This window comes from Rhamphochromis longiceps, linkage group LG22, assembly GCF_057381845.1.
Source record: "Rhamphochromis longiceps isolate RC_006_pf linkage group LG22, R_longiceps_female_GT1.1, whole genome shotgun sequence".
NCBI classification, from domain to species: Eukaryota; Metazoa; Chordata; class Actinopteri; order Cichliformes; family Cichlidae; genus Rhamphochromis; species Rhamphochromis longiceps.
In genome coordinates this window covers 4,305,453-4,329,025 of record NC_140577.1, presented here as the reverse complement: position 1 = coordinate 4,329,025, position 23,573 = coordinate 4,305,453, and the positions used below count along the sequence as shown (strand labels likewise).

General features: G+C 39.0%; 1 protein-coding gene across 1 annotated transcript in view; it reads left to right on the top strand.

Annotated features, from left to right (window-relative positions):
* The window catches only part of grin2da (glutamate receptor, ionotropic, N-methyl D-aspartate 2D, a), a 274,557-nt gene that overhangs the window by 189,645 nt on the left and 61,339 nt on the right, over positions 1–23,573 (top strand). Inside the window, exons 8-10 of the mRNA XM_085395309.1 lie at positions 10,513–10,718; positions 14,874–15,042; positions 21,697–21,850. Coding sequence (XP_085251435.1) covers positions 10,513–10,718; positions 14,874–15,042; positions 21,697–21,850 — 529 coding nt within the window. The remainder of the gene's footprint in view (positions 1–10,512; positions 10,719–14,873; positions 15,043–21,696; positions 21,851–23,573) is intronic.

Here is a 23,573-nt window from a genome sequence, read left to right as displayed (position 1 = left end):
GACAGTGACCATTTAACCAAAAATATAAACAATAATAAAACTGATGGTAGGACCAAAGAGTCAAAAATAACTTCCACAAATGAACTAAAACCTCATTTATTTATTGCCATATTTACTCATATTGATGTAAACTCATAGGCAGCTCTTATTTTAAGAATATTTATAGTCTTGTAATTGAATGTGCTTTGCTACTTAGTAAAAACCGACTGTTGTAACAGTGAGTTGGCCTGAAACAATCTTTGCAATTGCTACTCTCATCACTGAGCGTTTGAGTGTTTGGTCTTTGAATGAAAAGGTGCTCAGATAGTGATGTGTATTATCTTCGCAGCTGCAGCAGCAGTGGTTTGTTTTATAGTAAACAGAAGACACGCAGTGTTACAATGAGCTGTGTCTGTGTGTGTTTGTGTGTGTGAGAGTAAGCAGAAGTAAAAATATAAAGAAAATCAAATATTCTAAATATTGATTTTAAAAGCCTTTGTAAGAAGTGGTGGGATTATTGTCAAATTATTGACAAGAGAAGGGTCGAAAATCAATGTTCTGTATGATGATCGATCCTGCAAAGCATTTTGGGTGCAGTGACTGGTAGACATTGACTGAGGAATCAGCTGACTGAACCTGCTACCAGGGTAACCAGATAAAATGGGGCCGAAGAGGACACCGACAGCTGAGGAAGTCGAGGACATTAAAAAGTCCCTTGACTTCATAATGGAGGAAATTTCTACTATCAGGTTGCAGCAGAAAAATATCATTGAAATTGTGGAGGAGGTAAAGCTCCTCCGCATCCAAAATGCCGAAAAAGATAAAAAGATTGCATACCTGGAAAGTAAGGTCGCTGACCTGGAACAATACTCCAGGATAAACGACGTCATCATCACTGGGCTCCATATTAAACCCCGGTCATACGCTCAGGCGGTGACCGCTGACAGCAACGAGGAACCTGGAGAGCTTGACATTAGCTCCACGGAACAACAGGTGGCTGCTTTCCTGCGGTCCAAAGGGATTGCCCTGGACTGTAACTCTGTCGAAGCATGCCACCCTCTTCCCAGGAGGAACGGCAACATACCGGCTATTATATTATGGTTTGTAAATCGAAAGCACAAGATTACGCTGCTGAAACAAGGAAGAAAATTAAAAGGATCTAATGTCTTTATCAATGAACATCTAACCAAACACAACGCTGAAATAGCCAAAAAAGCGCGACACCTTAAGAAGCTGGGAAAAATCCAAGGCACTTGGACGACGAACTGCAAAATATTCATTAAACTAAACGGATCACCAGAGGAAGCCAAAGTTCTGACCATTAAAAATATGGCGGATCTCGAAAAATATCAGTGAGCAACACGATCTGGACGGCAAACAAGGTAACAGACAACCACACACTCACTTATGACACACACTGGAAGGAAGAACTCAGATACATCTGGAAGAATCAGCTGCATCAGTCAGACAGTTGCAGAATATGATCAATTGGAACTGAAAACATTTAACTATATGGATCACAATACACACGACTTGGAATATGAAATAGATCCAGACAACAACTTTTTCTCATCTAACAATAACAATTGCTGCTACTATACAAATAAAGACTACAATCAGAGGATTAAAACTGAGAATAAATTATCAATTATCCACTTTAACTGTAGAAGTCTCTATGCTAATTTTAGTCATATCAAAGAATATCTTAACCAGTTTTCACATCCATTTAGTGTCATTGCCTTATCAGAAACTTGGATCAATATGGAAAAAGGAACAGACTTTGAACTGGAGGGTTATGAATTCACATTTATAACTAGGCGAAACAAAGGAGGAGGAGGAGTGGCCTTGTATGTGGACATATCCTTGAAATTTAATGTGGTGGAAAAGATGACGATGGTGATTGATAATGTACTAGAATGTATTACAGTTGAAATTTGTAAAGAAAAAAGTAAAAATGTAATCATTAGCTGTATATACAGAGCTCCAGGTAGTAGTATTGAGACATTTAAAGACTGGATAGAAGAAACATTTATTGAAATAGCTCGCAAAAAAGTTTTCATTTGTGGAGACTTCAATATTGATTTGCTAAACCCAAATAAACATAAAACCACTGAGGAATTTATAAACACAATGCACTGTATGAATCTATTCCCTAAAATTACTAGACCTACCAGGATTACATCACATTGTGCAACTCTCATAGACAACATTTTTGCAAATGACATTGAAAATAAGACTAAGTGGACTCCTGATTAACGACATAAGTGACCATCTTCCAATTTTTACAATCTATGATAGGAATTACAAGATCAATAAAATGGACAGTAAAAAAGAGTACAGACGAGTAAGAACAGAAGAAAGAATGAATGCATTTAAAAAAGATTTATTGAAGGAAAACTGGGGTGAAGTATATCAGGAACAGGACGTTAATAGTGCTTATAATAAATTCCTTAGAATATTTACATTACTGTACAATACCAACTGTCCAATAAAGCAATATAGTAGGAAACAGAAATATATGGACTGTCCATGGATAACAAAAGGTCTGCAAAATGCATGTATAAAGAAAAATGCTCTATACAGAGAGTTCTTAAGAACGAGAACTAAAGATGCTGAAATCAGATATAAAAGATATAAAAATAGGTTAACTAATATACTTAGATTTAGTAAAAAGGAATACTATAAGAAGCAATTAGATATAAATAGAAATAATAATAAAAGATTATGGGAAATCTTGAACAGTGTTATAAAATGTGGGACTGGACAAAAGAACTATCCCAAGTATTTCATTTGTAATGACCATGAAGAATACAATATGGATGTTGTGGCAAATAGTCTCAATGAATTCTTTGTAACTGCTGGACCAAATTTAGCAAGAACAATCACTCATCCTGGGAAAGCACAGGAAAAACCCGATACACTGATTGACAGAAATCCATATTCTATGTTTCTCACAGCCGTTGATGAAAATGAAGTTCTTGAAATTGTCAAAAAATGTAAAAATCACAAATCTTTGGATTGTAATGATATTGATATGATAGTGGTTAAAAGAGTCATTGAGGCTATTATAAAACCATTTACATACATCTGTAATTTATCATTTCAAACTTGTCGATTTCCAGACAGAATGAAAATAGCAAAAGTTATACCTCTATACAAATCTGGAAACAAACACCATTTCACAAACTACAGGCCTGTCTCTTTACTACCTCAATTCTCAAAAGTTCTTGAAAAACTGTTTAAAAACAGACTGGAAAAATTTATAGATAAACATAAACTACTCACTGAGAGTCAGTACGGATTCAGATCAAGCAGATCAACATCATCGGCACTATTAGATTCAATAGAATACATCACAAATTCCATAGACAAAAAGCAATATGTGGCTGGGTTATTCATAGACTTGACAAAGGCATTTGACACTATAGATCATGATATATTAATAAGAAAACTGGAACGTTATGGTGTCAGAGGGGTAGTTTTAGATTGGGTCCGGAGTTATTTAAGTGACAGAAAGCAGTTTGTGAAAATAAATGGTGGTTGCTCCTTATGTATGGACATTGCTTGTGGTGTACCCCAAGGGTCAGTTTTGGGTCCAAAATTCTTCAACTTGTACATTAACGACATCTGTAAAGTGTCCAAAGTATTAAAAATGGTTCTCTTTGCTGACGATACAAACATTTTTTGCTCTGGTAATGATCTGCAGAATTTATTGGAGGATATGACTAATGAAATAAGTAAAGTGAAGTTCTGGCTTGATAAAAACAAATTATCATTAAATTTGAATAAATCTAAACTTATGTTATTTGGAAATAGTAGTTTAAATACAAATGCAAAGATTCAAATAAATGGTGTTGATATTGAAAGAGTCAGTGAAAATAAATTTCTGGGGGTAATAATAGATGAAAAACTTAACTGGAGAGCTCACGTAAGATATATTCATTCCAAAGTATCACGAAGCATTGCAGTACTAAACAAGGCAAAACAGGTATTCGACAGAACATCACTTCATATTCTCTACTGTTTACTGGTTTCACCATACTTAAGCTATTGTGCAGAGGTCTGGGGCAATAACTATAAAACCACATTACATTCACTTTTTACTCTTCAAAAGAAAGCAATTCGAATCATCCACAATGCAGGTTATAGGGAACATACAAACTCACTATTTTTGCAGTCTGAAATATTGAAAATTGACGATATAGTGAAATTCCAAACAGCACAAATTCTATTCAAAGCAAAAAATAAAGAACTGCCAGGTAATATTCAGAGTATGTTTTTTTTGAAAGAAGGAAGTTATAATTTAAGGGGTTTTTGTAACTTCAAAACAATGAAGGTACGTACTACAAGAAAAGGCTTTTGTGTTTCTGTTCAAGGAGTGAAACTATGGAACAAACTGAATATGGAATTAAAGCAATGTCCAAACATAAAACTGTTCAAAAAGAGTTATAAAAATATGATCTTCTCGATCTATAAAGAAAAGGAAAATATTTAAATTAAGTGAATGTCTCTATTTAAAAACAAACAAACAAAAAATTCATGATGTGATATTATAGTATATAGTATATCAGAAATCTGTTCACTATTTTTATTACAAATTATATCAGTAAGGAAGCTGACTAAATATTCACTGATAATTTATGGGACAGGGGTGGGATTAAATAAGTGTGTACTTCTTCCCACTCCCTTTCAACATGTAAATTAATCAGAATGTTTTTTTGTATGTAATTTGTATAGTATATTTTTTTTCTCTCATTTCTTTTCTAAATGTACTTGTATATTGTTCACATGTTGAAATAAATTACCAATCAATCAATTGTCTGAAGAAATGTCTGAAGTGTTATGTTATGAAAAAGGTGTCTCAAACAGCGATGAGGAGGCGATGAAGTTGAGCAGGGCATAGTCACAATGGCAACTGTATGTGATGGTGTTATAAGTGCACATAATATAAGAGGACCCAATGAGGGCTGGAGCAATGTACCAACTACTGATATGGTGTAAGTGCAGGTTTTTCAAGTGTTTCTCTATGGAAAGGGTTCAGAAATTCAAATCAAAGACACAGATAACATTTTTGGTTTGTGATAAAAGGCCTGTTATTGACGAAATGAACTAACTTTGTCTTTGTTTATAAATGATCTGATTTGAAATATTATTTTTTTAAATTTAAAATTTTGTAATTTTGATATTGATATTGATAAAATCCCTATAAAAATCTCTGCTTTTCATCGCCAAGCTTTTTTTTAGCATGGACTCTTATTTACAAGCATAACTTTAGTCCACACAGTTATTATATCTGGAATAACAAGGATGTTTTATTTAAAAGAAAATCTCTCTTCTTAGATAGTTGGTTTAGGAATAACATTATTTTAGTCAACCAATTATTTGATTCAAATGGTACGCTTTTCTCCTATGAAGAATTTTGTTTAATTTAGCTATAAATCGTCATGATTATACAAAAGTATTTGGCTCAATACCATCAGGGGTTTGTATGCTGTTTAAGAATCAACCTAGCAGGAGGGACTATGCGCTTACCTGCTGCTCCTTGGCAGGTAGCTCCATGCCCTCCTGGGTTTTAATTGCACCTTAGAACACATATGCATCAACACTACAATGAGCGGGTGGAGGGAGGTTTGGAGTCTTCTCCCACCCCCATTCTCTGCGGCCTGCTGGAGCGGGAGGGCTAGTAGGAGGAGTTGGCCGTCCGACTGCGGTCTGGGGTGTGGGGCCTCCCTGCTGCTGCGGAGTCGGGGTGATCTGCCTCTCCCCACCGCAGGGAAAAGGGTAACACCACCTGGGTCTGGGTGCAATTCCCCCCTCCAGGGGCAAGGGTACCTAGACCCGGTTTGTAGAGTACGCTTGGGGAGTGTGATTGTGTGTACAGCGTCTCTTTATGTCTGTCTCCACGTTGGTTGAGTGTGGAGTGAGTGCATATGAGAGCATGAGGGTGGGAATGGATGTTTGTGTCTGTGTGTGCCTGTATGTCTGTGTCTATATGTCAGGTTGGGTATCAGACGCCACCTCTCTGGGGACACCTCAGGCCCTCCAAGGTTTGGAGGCCTATCTCCACCCACCACCACTTCCCCTGCCGGTGGCGGACTCCCTCAGGTGTCGGTGTGTTGGTGGTTCTTTGTGTCTGGGGGTGGGCGTCCGGGTACACACCGGCTCACTCCTTGGCGGCCGCTTGTCGGGGCCTGGGGCCTGGGGCTCGCTCGGGCCCCTTTGGAGGTGGGGTGCCCCCGGCCTCTCGGCCTGGGGCTCGGTCACTCAGGCACAGCTGGGGGCCGGCGGAGCTCACGGGCGCGTCACTGCAACTCCCCCTGACTTCTGCTCCGCGGCTGCTGGGCGAGCCCTCATCTGGGACTCTCCTCAGCTCTTACTGGAACAGTGGCGCGGCTGCCCCTCTGTTGGTCTTCCATGGTCTCTTGTGTTCTGGGGGCCTCTGGATGTCTGGAGTTTTGATCTCCTCCATACCCGCTTCACACCCTGGAGGACGGGGCTGTGGCCCCCCCACACTCCCTAGCAGATCATTACATGGAGAAACCTTTGGAATGCAAGCATGCTGATCCACACAGGTATGCACACATGGGTATTCACAGACGCGGACTAAAGCTTTCTTGGCTGCTGCCTCAAAGCACACTGTGCGCTGTCTATCTTGCGTGCTGCACAATATCGTTTATTATTTAGTAAATATTGATATCTATGACTAGCTAGTTTATTGTGATGGTGCTTTGTTTTCTCTATTATTATGTTGCTCTTTGTTGTTTGCTGTCTCCTCTGTTTGTTTTTTTTTGTTTGTTTGTTTTTTTTCTCCATACAGGTGACCCAGGAGTTCTTTTTTTTTTTTTCTCTCTCTCTCTTCCCCCCCCTTCTCACCGTCTCTTCTCCCCTTTGGTTTTCTTTCTTTCTCTCCCCCTCTTTCTCTCATTCATTCCCCCTGTCCTATTTATTAAAAAAAAAAAAAAAAATGACAAAGGATGAACTGAAGCTCTGCCATCACGTAATGTCGCATACTGCTGTTTCTGATGTCATTTAGAAAAAAAAAAAAAAAAAAAAAAAAAAGAATCAACCTAATATCACTTCATTCCACAGGCCGTTGGCATCTCCCATACAAACTTTTGTTGGCAAGATTTGCTTTTCTAAGCAATCTAAAGACAACAATAAATCTATCAGATCTTTATTTCAGAGTACCATAACCACGCTACCATATGTCATTTTTTTTCTGGAACGAAGTTTGGAGACTCCCTAATCAGTTTTTAATTACCAACAAAATTAAAGATATTTCTTATAAATTAATACACAGAATTTATCCTTCTAAAGATTATCTTCAAAGCAAATTCAATTTAGACATTGATACAAGCTGTAGCTTTTGTCAAACTTCCAAGGAGAATAAAAAAGAAAAAAAAAAGTGTTTCTCTATGGAAAGGGTACAGAAATTCAAATCAGAGACACAGATAACATTTTTGGTTTGTGATAAAAGGCCCGTTATTGACAAAATGAACTAACTTTGTCTTTGTTTATAAATTATCTGATTTGAAATATTATTTTTTATTTGAAATGCTGCATTTAAAATATAGACACTGGGCTCACACACTCAATGGATTAGGGCTGTTCGATATAACGATATATATCGGATGACAATATAAAAACGTCTATCGTTTCATTTTATGCTGTCGTTTGTTTCGTAGTGTCACAAAATAAACTGTTTACAGCAATATTTTTTCATCGTTTTGATGGTCACTGTAGTGGCTATATTAATTTTGAAGTTCTCTCTTTCTCTTATATTTAATATAACCACACTATGGACGGACAAGCGCCTGTTTTTATGTGTTGTGGTTAGCAACAACGACAAAAACACCATCGCGTGTCCGCTTGTTTATGTTCCACATAAACCTTTCACAATAAAGCTCAAGATCCTGTTGAGACTTTTCAAAATAAACTGAATCACGTGAAAGAGCAGATTATTTACGGATGAGAAGTAAAAAAGAGCCGCCAGGTGCTAAAAAATAAACCTTAGACTCAAACGTTAGAACAGGCTTTTCCCCGCAGCACGCCGTGTAATAAATACTCACAAAGAAAACAGCGGCCATTACAACTTATGTCTAAAAATATATAGTTTCATGCATCTGTTAAAACACTCGACTCCACATGACACGCAGCTGGAAACACTTCCTGCAAGTCGAGCTGCCTGAGAGTCACAGAATTTACAGAAAATGTTACATTTTTGTGATTTATATCGTTGGGACGATAGAATTCTTATATGGATATGAGATTTTGGTCATATCTCACAGCCCTACAATGGATGCACACAGGATAGTAGCACGAATACAGTTTCAAACTCTGTTATAAAATTCAGTTCATAATGACAGCACAAATGTATACAAACACTATTCAACTGATTGCAAGTAACAACTCAACTAACATGAACAATGGCAGATAAGCACTAGCTACTTCTGAATAGCTACTTTGTGCATCCAAAGACTGGAGGGAAATATAATACATCGGACATGCCCTGATTTTTAAAACAGACTTTACTGTGTCATTCACACAAAGTCAGAAATGGTTGCATTTTGTCATAGATGACCTGTGTTTCCAGCTCTATTTGAACTACACAATAATCTTTAGAGATGGGATCTGAGAAAGTAAACGGTGTAAGCAGGGTGTCTGGTTTGAGAAGCTCTTCTTTTTGAATATGATGTTCTGTCGGCCTCCTCAACCTTCAGCTGACGCTCAGTTTCCATGTATGTGCGAATATACAAGGCAAAAGGAAAAACTGTGGAAAAGTGGGATTAACATTGGTTCTTGTTTACCAGAGACACTGTGGTAAAATAAAGCATGAGATGAAGAGGCTCATTTGATGCGGGGTCAGCACTAATGCTGGCAAAGAAGGAGCAAACCTGGAAGGCAAAGCTTTTCTCAATCAGTCCAAGCTTGAACTCTCAGTTTTTGTCATTAGCTGTAGCAGCGTCTTTATACTTACGCCTGTAGTGATGAAGTGCTTTGAGAGACTGGTCTGTCAGCACATCAGGGCCGGTCTGCCTCCCACTCTGGACCCCCACCAATTTGCCTACAGGACAAATCGTTCCACCGAGGACGCTATCACCATAGCGCTCCACACTGCGCTGAGTCACCTGGAGCACCGAGGAAGCTATGTGAGAATGCTCTTTCTGGACTTCAGCTCAGCATTCAATCATATCATCCCGGAGATCCTGGTCCAGAAACTGTCTCACCTGGGACTCTCCACCCCCATCTGCCTCTGGATCAAGGACTTCCTGACAAATAGACCACAGTCTGTCAGACTCGGCCCCCACCGGTCCAGCACCATCACACTCAGCACCGGGTCTCCACAAGGATGTGTTTTGAGTCCCCTCCTGTTTACGCTCTACACATCCGACTGCTCCCCTACCCATCTCTCAAACACCATCATAAAGTTCGCGGATGACACCACAGTGGTTGGACTCATCTCAAGGGGGGATGAGTCGGACTACAGAGATGAGGTCAACAGACTGACTGAGTGGTGTTCAGTTAACAACCTCCAACTGAACACCACGAAAACTAAAGAACTCATCTTGGACTTCAGGAAGGGCAGAGCAGACCCGGCCCCACTTTACATTCACGGGAGCTGTGTGGAGAGGGTACACTCCATGAGGTTTCTGGGCGTGCAGATATCTGATGACCTCTCCTGGACTGCAAATACTACAGCGGTGGTTAAAAAGGCCCAGCAGCGTCTCCACTTTCTGAGAGTGCTCAGGAGGAACAACCTGGAGGAGAGGCTGCTGGTGACATTTTACAGAGCCACCATAGAGAGCATCCTAACGTACGGCATAACAACATGGTATGCAGGGTGCTCAGCTGCAGACAGGAAAGTACTGCAGAGGGTCATCAACACAGCCCAGAAGATCACTGGCTGCTCTCTGCCCAGCCTGGAGGTCACTGCAAACTTTCGGTACCTCAGCAGAGCTGGCAATATCATCAAGGACCACTCTCACCCCAGCAACCAACTGTTTGAACTATTACCGTCAGGCCGACGGTACAGGTCACATAAAACCAGGACAAACAGATTCAGGGATAGCTTCTTTCCCAGAGCTATCACCATAGTAAATAAGCACAAAAACAATTGAACCTATTCCATACCGTCACTGTCATTATATTAATGCTGCTATCCTGTATATATTGTACATACTATTGTTTGAGTACTTACGATTGTTTTTTTTGTACTTTTTATATTTTACATTTATATTTATTATTGAAACTTGCACCAAGGGAGTGGCACTCCAATTTCGTTGTACTCTGTACAATGACAATAAAGGCTATTCTATTCTATTCTATTCTATTCTATTCTATACCAGCTGCTTGAAATGAGTTTTCAACATAAGGCACCCAGTCTCAGTCTTAGAGATGACGTGAACAAGGAACTTAAACATTTTCTAATTATATTGCACTATATTTTAAACCAACATACAAATATAGAAGTGACCAGATGTTTGCAGCTACATGTCCTGAAATTAGCTGATTGTGGGTTTGAATGCTCTACAGGTTGGCTGGTGGGAGAATGGACACCTGCGACTACGGTATCACCCCTGGTCTCGCTATGGCTCTTTCTTGAAGCCCCTGGATGACTCCCAACATCTTCGAGTGGTCACATTGGAGGAGAGGCCCTTTGTCATAGTGGAACCTGCTGACCCAGGCACTGGCTCCTGCATCCGGGACTCTGTACCATGCCGCATGCCCGTTAACTCCAGGTAATTCACAGCCACCACCCCTGGATGGACGAACAGAGAAGTGAAAACATCAAATAATCCATTCATTACATTGCAAAAAAATATTCAATTATTCAAGTGTCTAGCTGTTTCCACACATCAACTCCACATGAGATCAGGAGAACATTTGGAATTGCCATTCCTCACAAGTAGAGGGAATACATACGACTCTGGGCTCAGTTTTCCTACTGGTAGCTAGGAATGAGGAAACATCAGATCACTGTGATTTTGTTAAAAAATGTAATGTGCTGTTCTCTCATGGGTATGAACAAGACATGCATAATTGCTCAGTTAAACACCATTTCATGTACAATCTGTCATTTACATTCTCATACGCTGCTCTAGCTGGTAATGTCAAAATGTTTGGGTTTCATGCATGTATAAAAACTGGTTGAGATGGTATTTTAGTTCATATGATTTATGTACAGAAAAGCAATCTTCTAAACAATAAACACAACTAAAAAACACTTCTAAAAACTCCACAAATTAAATGGTTATTCATAGCATCCAAAAATCCATCTTTAGCCTGAAAATGTGCACGTCTGTCTTCATCACTGCAGGGGTGAAACCTTTGGTTTGGCTCACAGAGAGAGATCATATATGGGATGTACGGTGGCCCTGAGACGTCAGGTGCACTGCAACTTACAACAACATCAGCAAATAGGAAAATATTGCAAAAGCATACAAAAAATAGAAGTTAAAAAGACAACAGCATCACAAAACAGCTGCAGAAGCTGAAACATGCAACAGATTGCACTTCAAAGAATGTTTGTTGGTGTTGTGAGCGAGAAAAAAAATGCAAGAATATTCTGTTCTTTTTGCATAATTCAAATAATACTGATGATATATGTTTGCAGTTAGTTTTTTCCCCATCATATTATTTTCTCCTCAAACTCACTTCTGTTGTGTTTACTGAGTCCTTTTGTTTATCCGTTTATTTATTTATTTTTAGCTTTTGATGTTTTTTTTTTCCCATTTGCTGGCTCTTGTTCTTGTTTGACCTCCAAGAACCACCATAGGTATACGCAAAAATATGAAAAACAAAGTAATTGCTATGAAAACAAATAGAAATAGAATTGCAATATGTTTTTGTAACAATTTGAAATAGGTGGCAACGCAAGATGACCTGTTGTTTGGCCATAAGCTGAAAAAAACAGAAGACTAGATACCCCAATTTTCTATCAGCAAATACATCAAGATTGTTACAACAAGAGGTGCTTCAGTACATAATATGTGTTTTCTCCTTGTGTTATTTTCTCTGAGCTCTTATCAGCTGGCAAACGGTAGTAGAGAGTGGGAAAGAAGTTTCAAAAAGTTGTTAGATAAAGACCATCCTGAAACCACAAGGACCTTTGCCTTAATCCATTGTAAAATTGAGCTGTCTGGCCACACATCAAAGAACAGGACAGTAAATCGTTATCGTTTCCAGGTGGAGTGTACATACAGAAAAAGGTTTAAAGAAAGGCTTACCTTCTGCGACCAGTAGATTAAAGAATAGAAAACAGCTGAATTATTTTGGCTGAATTTGAGAAAATACATTTGTGTCTCTGTCTCTCTGTGTGTGTATATGTATGAAGTTAGTTGACATCAGATTAAAACGTGTTGAAAGAAACATGGATTTCTTACAGCTTTTTAATAGAAGTATGATGGAAGAAGCAAAGTAAAGGCAGGTTAATCTTTTCTTGTCCTGCAGAAATTGGGCATGTCTCTAACTGTGTGTGTGTGTGTGTGTGTGTGTGTGTGTGTGTGTGTGTGTGTGTGTGTGTGTGTGTGTGTGTGTGTGTGTGTTCTGCACCCCTTGTCTATCCCAGATAAGCTTCCTTCCTGCCAGTATATGACTTGGCCAACAGAGAGATAACAAGTTCATCCTCCATCAATTATTTTGGCTGAGAGTCAAGTTTGCTCCTTTACTAATCAACCCACTTCTTTTTATTACTTTCCATTATATGCATTTCTATACTTGCTTCTTACTCTCATTTTTCTTTTTTTAATTACACATATAAGCATTTTCTGTTTGGCTGATTTGCTATCATTTTTCTTCACCTGTCACAGCACCCTTGATCTGCTGCACTGTGTTTGCGAAGTTGTTTTTCCTTTTATTTTCTCCTGTGATCACCACCAAGGTCACGGTTGTTTGCTCAGTTTTTAAAATAAACACACAAAAAATACCTGAGCACAAGCAGGCACTAAAATGCAACTGTATTTTTCTCAACACGTTACTTGTCCTTTTTCAGTGTCACATCGCTCCTGTAAAATGCCTTGAAAAATAGCATGCACAAAAAATGAACTGTACTGTAAAAGGATCTTGAGCAACAGAACTGTAGATATTCAGTCATTGTACTTGACCAGAGGAACACTGACCAATGAATCACACAGCACAGAAAATATACAGGAGATGAACAGTGCCTGAATGTCATGTGTTTAAGAAATAGGGAAGAAAGATTCAACAAAGATCTGAGACAGGACCTAAGAAATGCATCTCGACATGATTCACATAGTAGCCTAATCAGAAATGGAAGGGTGATTGTCAAGAAGCCATTCATAAGCAAGGGTGAGGAATGCTGACACAAAATTACTGACAAAAAAAGTTTCAGTTCAAATTGTCAATTTGTTTTGGAGGAAGTTAGGAGAGAGATACAACTCTGAGTGTCTACAGCCAAGATCAAATCACACGGAGGCTCAATTATAGTTTGGAGCTACATTTCAGTCAGTGGTTTTGGGGATCTTGTAAAAATTGATGGAGTTATAAATGCAGAAAAGTGCCAGCAGATTTTGATCCGCCATGCAGGGCCATCTGGAAGGCATCTGATTGGCCACAGCTTGATTTTTCAGTATGACGATGATGCCAAAATGACTGCCAGTGCTTCAAACACATACCTGTATAGAAAAACACACACTATGAGCCATTGAATGGTCTCCCTAGAGCAGGGATGTCCACCTCCAGGCCTCAAGGGCCGGTGTCCTGCAGGTTTTAGATGTGTGCTTGATCCAACACAGCTGATTTAAATGGCTAAATGACCTCCTCAACATGTCTTGAAGTTCTCCAGAGGCCTGTAATGAACTAATCATTTGATTCAGGACTGTTGACCCAGGGTGATGTCTAAAACCTGCAGGACACTGGCCCTCGAGGCCTGGAGGTGGACATCCCTGCCCTAGAGCCTGGATCTCAACGTTATTGAAGCAATGTAGGGTCATTTTGACAGATAACAGGACAAACATTAGCAGTGTCCAAAGAAGAGCTTTAAATGTCCTTCCAGAAGCCTGAAGAACAATTCCTGAACAAAGCAATTATGTGAAAGTTTGCCTAAAAGAGCTCAGGAAGAGTTGAAGAGTCAAGACAATCATACCAAATACTGACTTTCTAAAAAAATAAACAAACAAAACCATTTAGATTTCACAAACATATTTTAACAGTTTCTTTAATAATAATGTTATAATCTATACAAACGTAAAGAGGAGTTAAATATTTCAATCTTGTGGGTTTGACCTTGTTTTGTCAGTTAAGACTGCCAAATGCACATTCTGCATTGTTAGAGAACAGAGCCAAGAGGGGGCCATAGCTAAGTGACATAAGGACCATCAAATGGCCACGAGCTGTAAAGAGCTGATGGAGGGCACAGAAGCCACTTGACTGATAGTCATCTAAATGTACTTGGATTCCCATATGTCCATATAGATGTGCATGGTGCTTTGGTCAAGTGTTTGCTGTATGAAGCAAGGGAGAAGGGAGACATTTGAAGGTCTTTGCAGGAAATTTGTTTCCTTAAATTAGAAAAAAATGAGTTTATTTCCATTTTAATAACGCAACACTTTTTCCTCCTGAACTGTCTGACCTGTCGAGCGTTGCTTCCCCTTACACAACAGCCAAACTGTCAGTATCGATCCACTCACAGTCCCTCGATAATAATTCACACCTTCCTCGCCTTCCTCAGCTTTTAGTTCTTCCTCCGTTATGAGCACCTCAGGGGGAGAACATATGCTCATTTTCTCACTCCCCAAGAACCTCACTTCTTTCATTTTCAATTTCTTTAACAGAAAAGAACCTTGTTTAGATCAAAGTGACCTGAAAAACAAACTTACAACATGTTTTTAAGAGAGTGTTTTAACTATGTCACCTTTCTCTCATCATCTCCTCAGTTTGGTGGTGGATGGTGTTAGACCCATGAAGCACTGCTGTAAAGGGTTCTGCATCGATGTACTAAAGCGCCTCGCCAAGATTGTAGGCTTCACCTATGACCTTTACCTGGTGACAAATGGGAGGCATGGGAAAAACATTGACGGGGAGTGGAACGGCATGGTAGGAGAGGTAAGCCTTCGAAACCTCTTGTATGCTGCCTGTTATTTGTAGGACCAGGGGGGATGTGGGCAATGTTGCGCTGCCGTTAAGTCGGCAGGAGATCTTTTCACAATGTTGGTTCGACATCTGTGTAAAAGGTGGAGCCAGCCTAGCAGGACAACAGGAAACAGGCACTGCTGTTGTAAACATCTCTACATTTAGGAGACACCGAGGTTTTTATGGTCTAAGCAGAGGACTGACTCAACCAGCATATAGATGACATGCTTCTGATTACAGGGTGTTGACTAAAATTACACAGTGATAGACACTAGAATAGGCTGGCCCATCTATGCATTTATCCACTCATTTGTCCAGTCTCTTATTCAGGTTAGGACCACACTGCTACCTGTAATAGTAGGCATGATACTGAGTCAATAATCTTCATCGTGATAATTTAGGAGTTTTATATGTTGTTTCATAAGCATAAGAACCCGAGTTTTCTGAGTGACAGCTGTGTGCTTGGTTTCTCCTTGTTGAAATGAATAAATTTGATCCCTTATTTGTTTAAAACAAAGCATAATATTTTGTTTTGTTTAACTCTTGCATGAAAAAAGAAAAGTATAAATTTGTACTACATTTTTGCCATCAGTTCTTTTCCTTAGCAAAGCTATTTATGTTCTGTTCAAGGGTGTTTGTATTTAACGCACAAGTAAATAACTTGTATCTAACTCTTGTCACTCTCTGACAGAATGCAAATAGCAGCATGTGGGAGAGATAAAGTGGAAGTTTATAAAAATGTGTGCTCAGTAGCAAAAAGATCCAGCTTGCACACAGCATTTCCTCTGGGAGTGTGTTCTAAAATTTCGCAGCCCGGCTCACAAACACACCATGACCCTTTTTTGTGTGCCTCAGTAAGATATTGTAGTTATGTTTTTAATTCTCCGTTTTCCCAGTACAGAGTGCTGCTATCATTTTTCCTACTCTGTTTTTCTTTCTTTTGTTGTGTTTACAAAAAGGGGTTTGATTCGAGGGCTCCTGTGAAATTCTTTTTATCCTGCTTCAAACCTTTTAAAACGTGACCCATTGAGAGAGAGGATTGGACCTGAATCGAAGACGGAGCGAGGAAATATGGAGGGAGTCTGTCAGAAAGATTAGTGCTGGAGAAGTGTGTGTGTAAGTGTGAGTGTGTGAGAGAGAGAGAGAGAGAGAGAGAGAGAGAGAGAGAGGGACAATGCAGACTGTGAGATTGCTTGTACATGACCATGTGTGTCTTGGCAGATACCATGGTGTTTCTGTGATGCGGCGGCTGGATTAATGAAGTTGGTTTAACATGGAGTTAAACATGGGAATGCAAATTATCACAGTCTATGTGTATTTGTGTGTGTGGACTTTGTGAGGGCAGTTTTATTTCATACAAATGAAGACAGTTTTGGAAAAAGTCATACGTTTCTGGTGGCTAAGGTTGAAGATTGCATGTCGTTTTGCATAAGCATTTACTCGACTTGGCATGAGCTCCACAAGTCTGTGCAGTACCTTGTAACATGTTATCCCATTTGACAACGTTCCAAAAACATTTGTGCATTGCCAGGACTATTTGGCTTTCCACATTTTCCAGTAATCGTTCGATGGGATGGAGATTAGGCGAGTGCAGAGTCCGTGGCACCTCCTTGATGGGCGACCTCAAACTACTGCAATGCTTTGTGGTTTGTTGGGTCTCATTTGTATGGTGGTGCACTGAATCCTTCTCAACAATGATTAATGTTTGACACTCCTGAGCTTCCAAAGATATTCCTAAAAGAGCACATCTTTAATATTCGTTGTATGAAAACGCCAGTAGCATGGAGTATTGCCCTTCATGCTTTTCCAGTAATTTGCCCCTACCTTTGTTTACCATGGTCAAACCTACTCATGGTGTCTTCTTGAGACACTGAAGGCCTATTGACCATTGGATTACTCTGCAATGCTTTGGATATCCTGTAAGCATAATTTTTAAATATGCAACGTGGAGTCTACTGGTCCTGACTAAATATTATTATTATGTGATCACATTGTGAGGACAGACTGTGTATGCTGTGCTTCATTCTCAGATAGGCCTCAGAGATGCAGGTGGCCTTCTTTCTTGCATTACAGCTGCCTCTTGCTCAGCTTTGCTAAGTAACTCATTAAGCTGCCTAATTATCGCAGCAGACAAACACATGTGCACAGGGACAGCTCCGCCCACATGAACCCTCTTTTTTTTTCTTTTACTTTACCTGTCATATGCACTTCTGTTGAAAATATGCAGCAGTGCACTGTTTTTATTTGTTTGTCCTTTTCCTCCTCTGTGCTGCTATTTCATCCTATTCCAACCAACTATCATATCCTGTCAAAGTTACATATCACCAAGACAAATGCGTATAATCCCTCAGACATCAGCAAACCAAGCAAACCAGCAAACCAAGATAAAGACAATGTTGGATAACACCTCCCACCCACTCCATGACATGCTGGTCAGTCACAGGAGCTCGTTCAGTGAGAGACTGAGATTACCGAAAAGCACCACTGAACGACACAGGAAATCATTCCTGCCTGTGGCCATCTCCCTGTACAACGCATCCACTTAACACACTGTTTGCTGCTACAACTACACATGTTTCTTTTCCAACTATTTATCTATGAGTGACTTATGTATGTATGTATGTATGTATATATATGTATATATTGTACTATTCTTAGTTAGCGTATTGTCTGTCTTGTCTTAATGTTGGTTTAAAATGGAGCACTGTAACAAAAAATAATTTCCCCCAGGGATCAATAAAGTATTCTGATTCTGATTCTGAAACCTCAGTGACCTTGCTTCTCAAGTGAAAGACTTTATAGTTGGGCAGTTTTTCCTATTTTTCATCATTTCTATCAGAACCTATATTATGACCTTCTTCTCTGAATGCCTTCAATCAGCCAGTCATTTTCTACATTCTTAAAGTTATTTTTTTTTCTTCACCCTTTACAGTGAATCACCCTAGTATAATCATTTTTGTTCGCAGCTTGCAGCAGTGAAGCACTTCCTAAAGAGAAGTGTCACAGGTGTTGCTTTCAGACCTCGCTGTATTCAAAAATCTTGAAATTAACAAGTTGAATTAAGTGGGGTAATTACCATGGAATGATTGAGTTTGACAAGCAGAGAAGCAACTAATGACAGGTTATGAAAAGTGCGAAACCTGTGCGTTATCAGACTCTTAGAGAAGTTTATGGTCTCCAGAGGCTTCACAAACTATTTTTCCAATAAAAAAAACTTTAGTGGTTGAACAGTTTCTGGCTGGATTTATTAGAAGAAGGTTGATTGATCTCATGCAGAGAGTGTTGACTTGCTCAGTATGTATATCATAGGCAATAAAGGGCATGAACATAGAGTTTTTCTTTTCTTTTCGGTCACTCTCATCTGTGCTTCTTTGAAGAACACAATGTGGCTGTGAGGTTTATCTATTAACCAATAAGTATAAAGTAGCAAAAAAGAGAAGAGACAGAGTAATTCCAGTGCGACAGTTATAAACACTTGAATTCATTACATTTTATTTATTTGAATAGTCAGTCAACATCATTGTGATCAAGTGTATCTGCAGATTTTACTCCAAATAGCAGACTGTAAGATAGTGCTGTAAAAAAAACTGTCAAATACTTACACCAATATGCTTCCTGGGGTATATTTGCGCTCAGCAATACATTTTGAATACCATTACACTCTCGATGTTAAAAGTATTGGCTGTATCTCAAATAACTGAACCCACCATGTATTAAGCTGACTTTGGACTTTATTTTGAGGACTGTCCAATAATGTCCAGCAATGTTTTTCAAAAAAATTGGCAAGAGATAACAGTACATGGTAACTGATGAGTAATAGCTGGCAGTTGTTATGTTGCCATCTGAGCTTGCTGGGTTGTAACTGACTTCAGTTAAAAAATACAACGTTTTTAAGTAGACTTGTAAGAAAAGACAGCTATATAATATAAATGTGTTGTTCATAAGCAAACAGAGGGGAAAAAGTGAAGGAATACAGCTGTGCACTGTAATTCAGAGCATGATATCATTTGAGTAGCATGAGATAGGAGAACAGTTGGAGAACTGTAATGCTAACCCACCAGCAGCATTGCTGCCAGTATTTTACTGATTATCTACACATAAATCTTTAACAGGGTGGATGTGGGAGTGAAAAAGGAACAGAAATAAAAAATAAAGATGTAACACTCTGCATCAATCAGATTTAACTGTATCACACAAACTTTCATTATTGCAGCTGCTGATTTGCTGCGTCTGTAGCAGTTATCATCTTTCACCATCTTTATAGGTGTAATTTACCATATTTAATCATTAGTGATTGCATTACAGACATATCTGAACAACATCAGTAACAAAACTGGAGGTAACTGTAAGATGCCATTTTACATGGGAGATAATCATCTATTACCAACACAGTCTCCTGAAACAACACTGATTATTATAATGCAATAAAGTTAAAGTTACTAGGTTAAAAAAAACAATCAATGGATTGGAGTTTATTGTATGTAAATATCAACATTATTAATCTAAGTATAAAAAGATGAAATAGATAGTTTTTCATGTTGGTCCCTTTGCCAACCTAAAACCCGACCGTTCCACTGGCCTCTCTTGCAGCACCAGCCAGGAAATGAGCTGCTAAACTGTGACTGAAGTTGTCCAGTTGCAGGAGGTTAAAACAAATTAAAATCCTAATTAGAGGAATGTTGCTGCACTAACGAAAGTGGGAGTGTCAGAAGCAGCCAGTTAAACGCTCAGTATTTGGTCTTTTAATGTTTCTTGCAAAAAGTTAAAAGACCAAATACAAAGGATTTTTAATTATTTCAGCAATGCCTAGTTGGTGATTAGTGGTATAGTAGAAGTTGAGAATCCTTCATGGAAAAATGATGGAACAACTTTTCAGTCAATTGTCCAATTACTTTTCAGCCTTTGAAAATGGAAGACTGATTAAAAATGGCTGTACATGCAAATAGTTCATACAATGCTTTTTTCTCACAGTTGATAACTGTGTGAAACAATGTATCAATCAGTGCTTAAGATTTTAACAAATAAGGAGGAAGAACATTTTAGAGGCTACTTTATGAGCCTGATGAAAAGCATCTCCGTTGTGTCTGCTGAGAGACTGCAGAGCCTTTTGTCTTTCACAGACTTTTGGTGCCAGGCCAGACCTGACTAATGAACTTCTGGTCAGCAGCCAGCTCCTCTAACCTCCACAGTCCCTCTGCTGCAGTCAAGTAACCTCTGCTTCCTGCCAGGCGAAACACCAACAGGGCTGTGAATCCCCTGACTTCGTCACCTTCTGTCCGCCTGAGCCTCGTTTACAGCTGCCTGAGGAGCTGTGAGGAGGACCACAGCACAGCTTCATGTTGCAAGTCATGGCAAAAGGATCCCTATGCTGTTTGTTCAAGGTGTTTTAGTTATAGATAGTTATAGAGCATAACATTGTAGCTCTATCCTACCAACTGCCAACCATTGAGACCAAAGAGGTATATTTTGGTTAGTGCTTTTTGAAAATACACATTTGCCAGAAGAAGAAGAGCTGGTCTGGCTACATTCCAAGAACTAATCCAAGAAGCGATCAAGAAAATTCCACCTGTTAATGTGACTGTCCAGTGCTTGGCTGGAAAACCTACATGATAAAGTGAGCATTGCATGAGGTAAAATTTATGTGCTATAACTGCCTATAGAGTCTGTTCATCTTGTTGCTTTCTTATTTTCTGATGAGAGTGAGAGGTTGGATCTTGCCAGGAAAAGTCAAGATTCTTCCTGGTGGGTTTTCGGTCTCCACCGGGAACAATCATTTCAAGAATTCTATTCATAATTTTTATGGACAAAATATCTAGCAGTAGTCAGGGGATGGAGGGTGTCAGACTTGGTTGTCTCAGGAGCTCTGCTTTTTGCAGATGATGTGGTTCTCTCTGGGTGACCTGCAGCTTGGTTTGCAACTGAGTGCAAAGCATTAGCAGTTCCAAATCTGAGGCCATTGTTCTTAAAAGTAAAATGATGGAGTATCCACTGCAGGTTAGAGATGAGTCGCTGCCCCCAACTAGAGGAGTTGAAGTATCCTGTAATCTTATTCACAAGTGAGGGGAGAGTGAATTAGGAAAACAACAAGCTGGTGAGGATGCTATTCTGGTCTGTTGTGGTGAATAGAAAGCTGGGCGGAAAGCAAAAACTGTCAGTTTACAAATTGATCTTTGTTTCTATCCTCAGCAGTCACAAGTTGGTAGTGACTGGAAAGTGACAGGTGTTGTTTGTGTGCCAACACAGAGTTTCTTTCCTCCAGGGTTTGGACTTCTTTCAGATTTGCCACAGGACATCAGCTTAAATCAGGTTTTCTTGGTGTGTAGTAGCTGTGAAAGTCATTAAAAGCACTTTGTTTGTTATAGTGTTGCTCATATAAATAGACACAACATGCTGATCTGAAATGATAGGTCTACACAGAACCAAGTTATGGCATTTCTCCTGCACAATGACTATGAGAAACTGTTGTTTCTGTCTATTCCTTTTTATCTGTATACAGCAAAAATGTAAACATTATTTTTTTTTAAATTGAATCAGCTTTGAGTGAATCTGTTTTTTCTTGGTTCTTTTTACCTTGTATATAATGTTTTATAGCTCTTTGTGTTTAACTTCAGATCTCCTGTTTTACAGGTGGTGTCCAACAGGGCAGACATGGCCATCGGCTCACTCACCATTAATGAAGAGAGGTCAGAGGTTGTTGAGTTTTCGGTTCCATTTGTGGAGACTGGCATCAGTGTCATGGTTTCGCGCAGTAACGGCACAGTATCACCTTCTGCTTTCCTTGGTAAGATGTTTTTAATAAGGTACACTTTAGCATTTTATAAGTCTGTCATTTCTCCAAGTCAAGCTTAGTACCTGTAACATGCCTGCCTACCTGCAGATGCAAGCTACTTTGCAACCCATCTCCACCCTAGCTCCTTTTCATTCTGTGTCATCTTGTGTCTTACTTACTGGGGTCAGGTTGTATATTTTCCCTTGCAATTGCTATCGGACAAATCTGAAGTTCTGGTGAAGTTTTTTAGTGAATTTATGATGAAATTACTCATTTTTTAATTTAGCTTTTTTCAGTCTTTTTTCCAATGAAGTATTTTAAACCATCAGGACAAATTGGCAAAAATGCTTAAATCAATACCTTATTTGCTTCTATAAGCTGTGTCTAAACATCTGATAGAACTCAATGAGCAGAGGCTCACCTACAATCCAAAAACAATAATTGACATTGCATTCGTAGTTTATGAGATTGCTGAATATGAAGTCTACGTAGGAATGTTTATTCTCCATGTTCAGCTTTAAAGTAGGGATCATAAACTCAGTAGTCTATTTGTATTCCACTAAATTCTGTATACACAACATTAAAATGGGATTTATAGATGTGCATGAAGCATCACAAACCCTTTTCAAGCTCTCTAATGCAAAATTAAATTCTACTCTAAATGGTGCTACATAAGAGGAAGGTAAGAATCCCTTTAAAAAGCAATTCAGGTCAGCTGTGGATGAAAGACGGGTGAAGAAAATATCGCTAAACTAAATTTAAATTTTAACTTTGTGCACTGCACAAAATGAAATACCGGGCTTATAATAGGCCCAGTAGAAAGCATAAAGAATATATACTTAGAAACACTCACATGTTATGCACTCTCTCTGTGCCCTACTTAGCTTGAAACAAACCAAAGGGGATTTTCGCTGTTTTGTTTTTGTCATCAGTCGGACTTTATTCCCTTCCACAGGTAAAGATGAGCTCATCAAAATAACTGAAATTTACATCTTGAAATACTTTTACTAAAAGACATCCTGACTGAGTGAGGTAGAGCTGTATGTAGTTATGTAGTGAGAGCTGTGTGGCAGTAGTTAGAGAGAGATTAGAAGAACAAACAGCTCTTAAAGTATTGACCAAATATCATTTTACCGCTAGTGTGGAACATCCTTCTAAATCCACCTCATTGGCCAAGTGTTTACACGAGGCCCTGAGGTCTTATTATACAGCAGGCTGGTACTCATGTAAAAGCAGAAGAGTTTTAACTTGGAGGCCTGACCCTCCTGTCTCGTGTTGAATTTAAAGTTTGTACTGAGTTTTTTTGCTTTTGGTTTGACTAGCACCGAAACCACTTTGATCAGGTTAAAGAAGAGAACACAGTTTGTGTTAAAATACACTTTCAAATCTCAGATTTCTACATTTCACACGTCTGCATGGAGTCGTCTATAGTCTGGGTTGCTTTTTGTTTATCAATGTTCAGAATGGATGATAACACATTTTCTATCTTACTAATAGGTGAAGGAGGCTGACTACATAGGAGGCACATATAGGACTGCAGTGAATAATAGCAGTGTGAACAGTTAACATTCAAAGCAGCTGGTTCAAGGAGACTGAATTAAATGATTGTTCAAGGGGTCATAATGCAAGACAGCCCTTGTTTTGGATATTTTCATTACATACTTTTTCCAAAACATACAAAAATGAAGGACGCATCCTTTAATGTTCAGCTGAACATCCAGAAAGTTGATTCTGA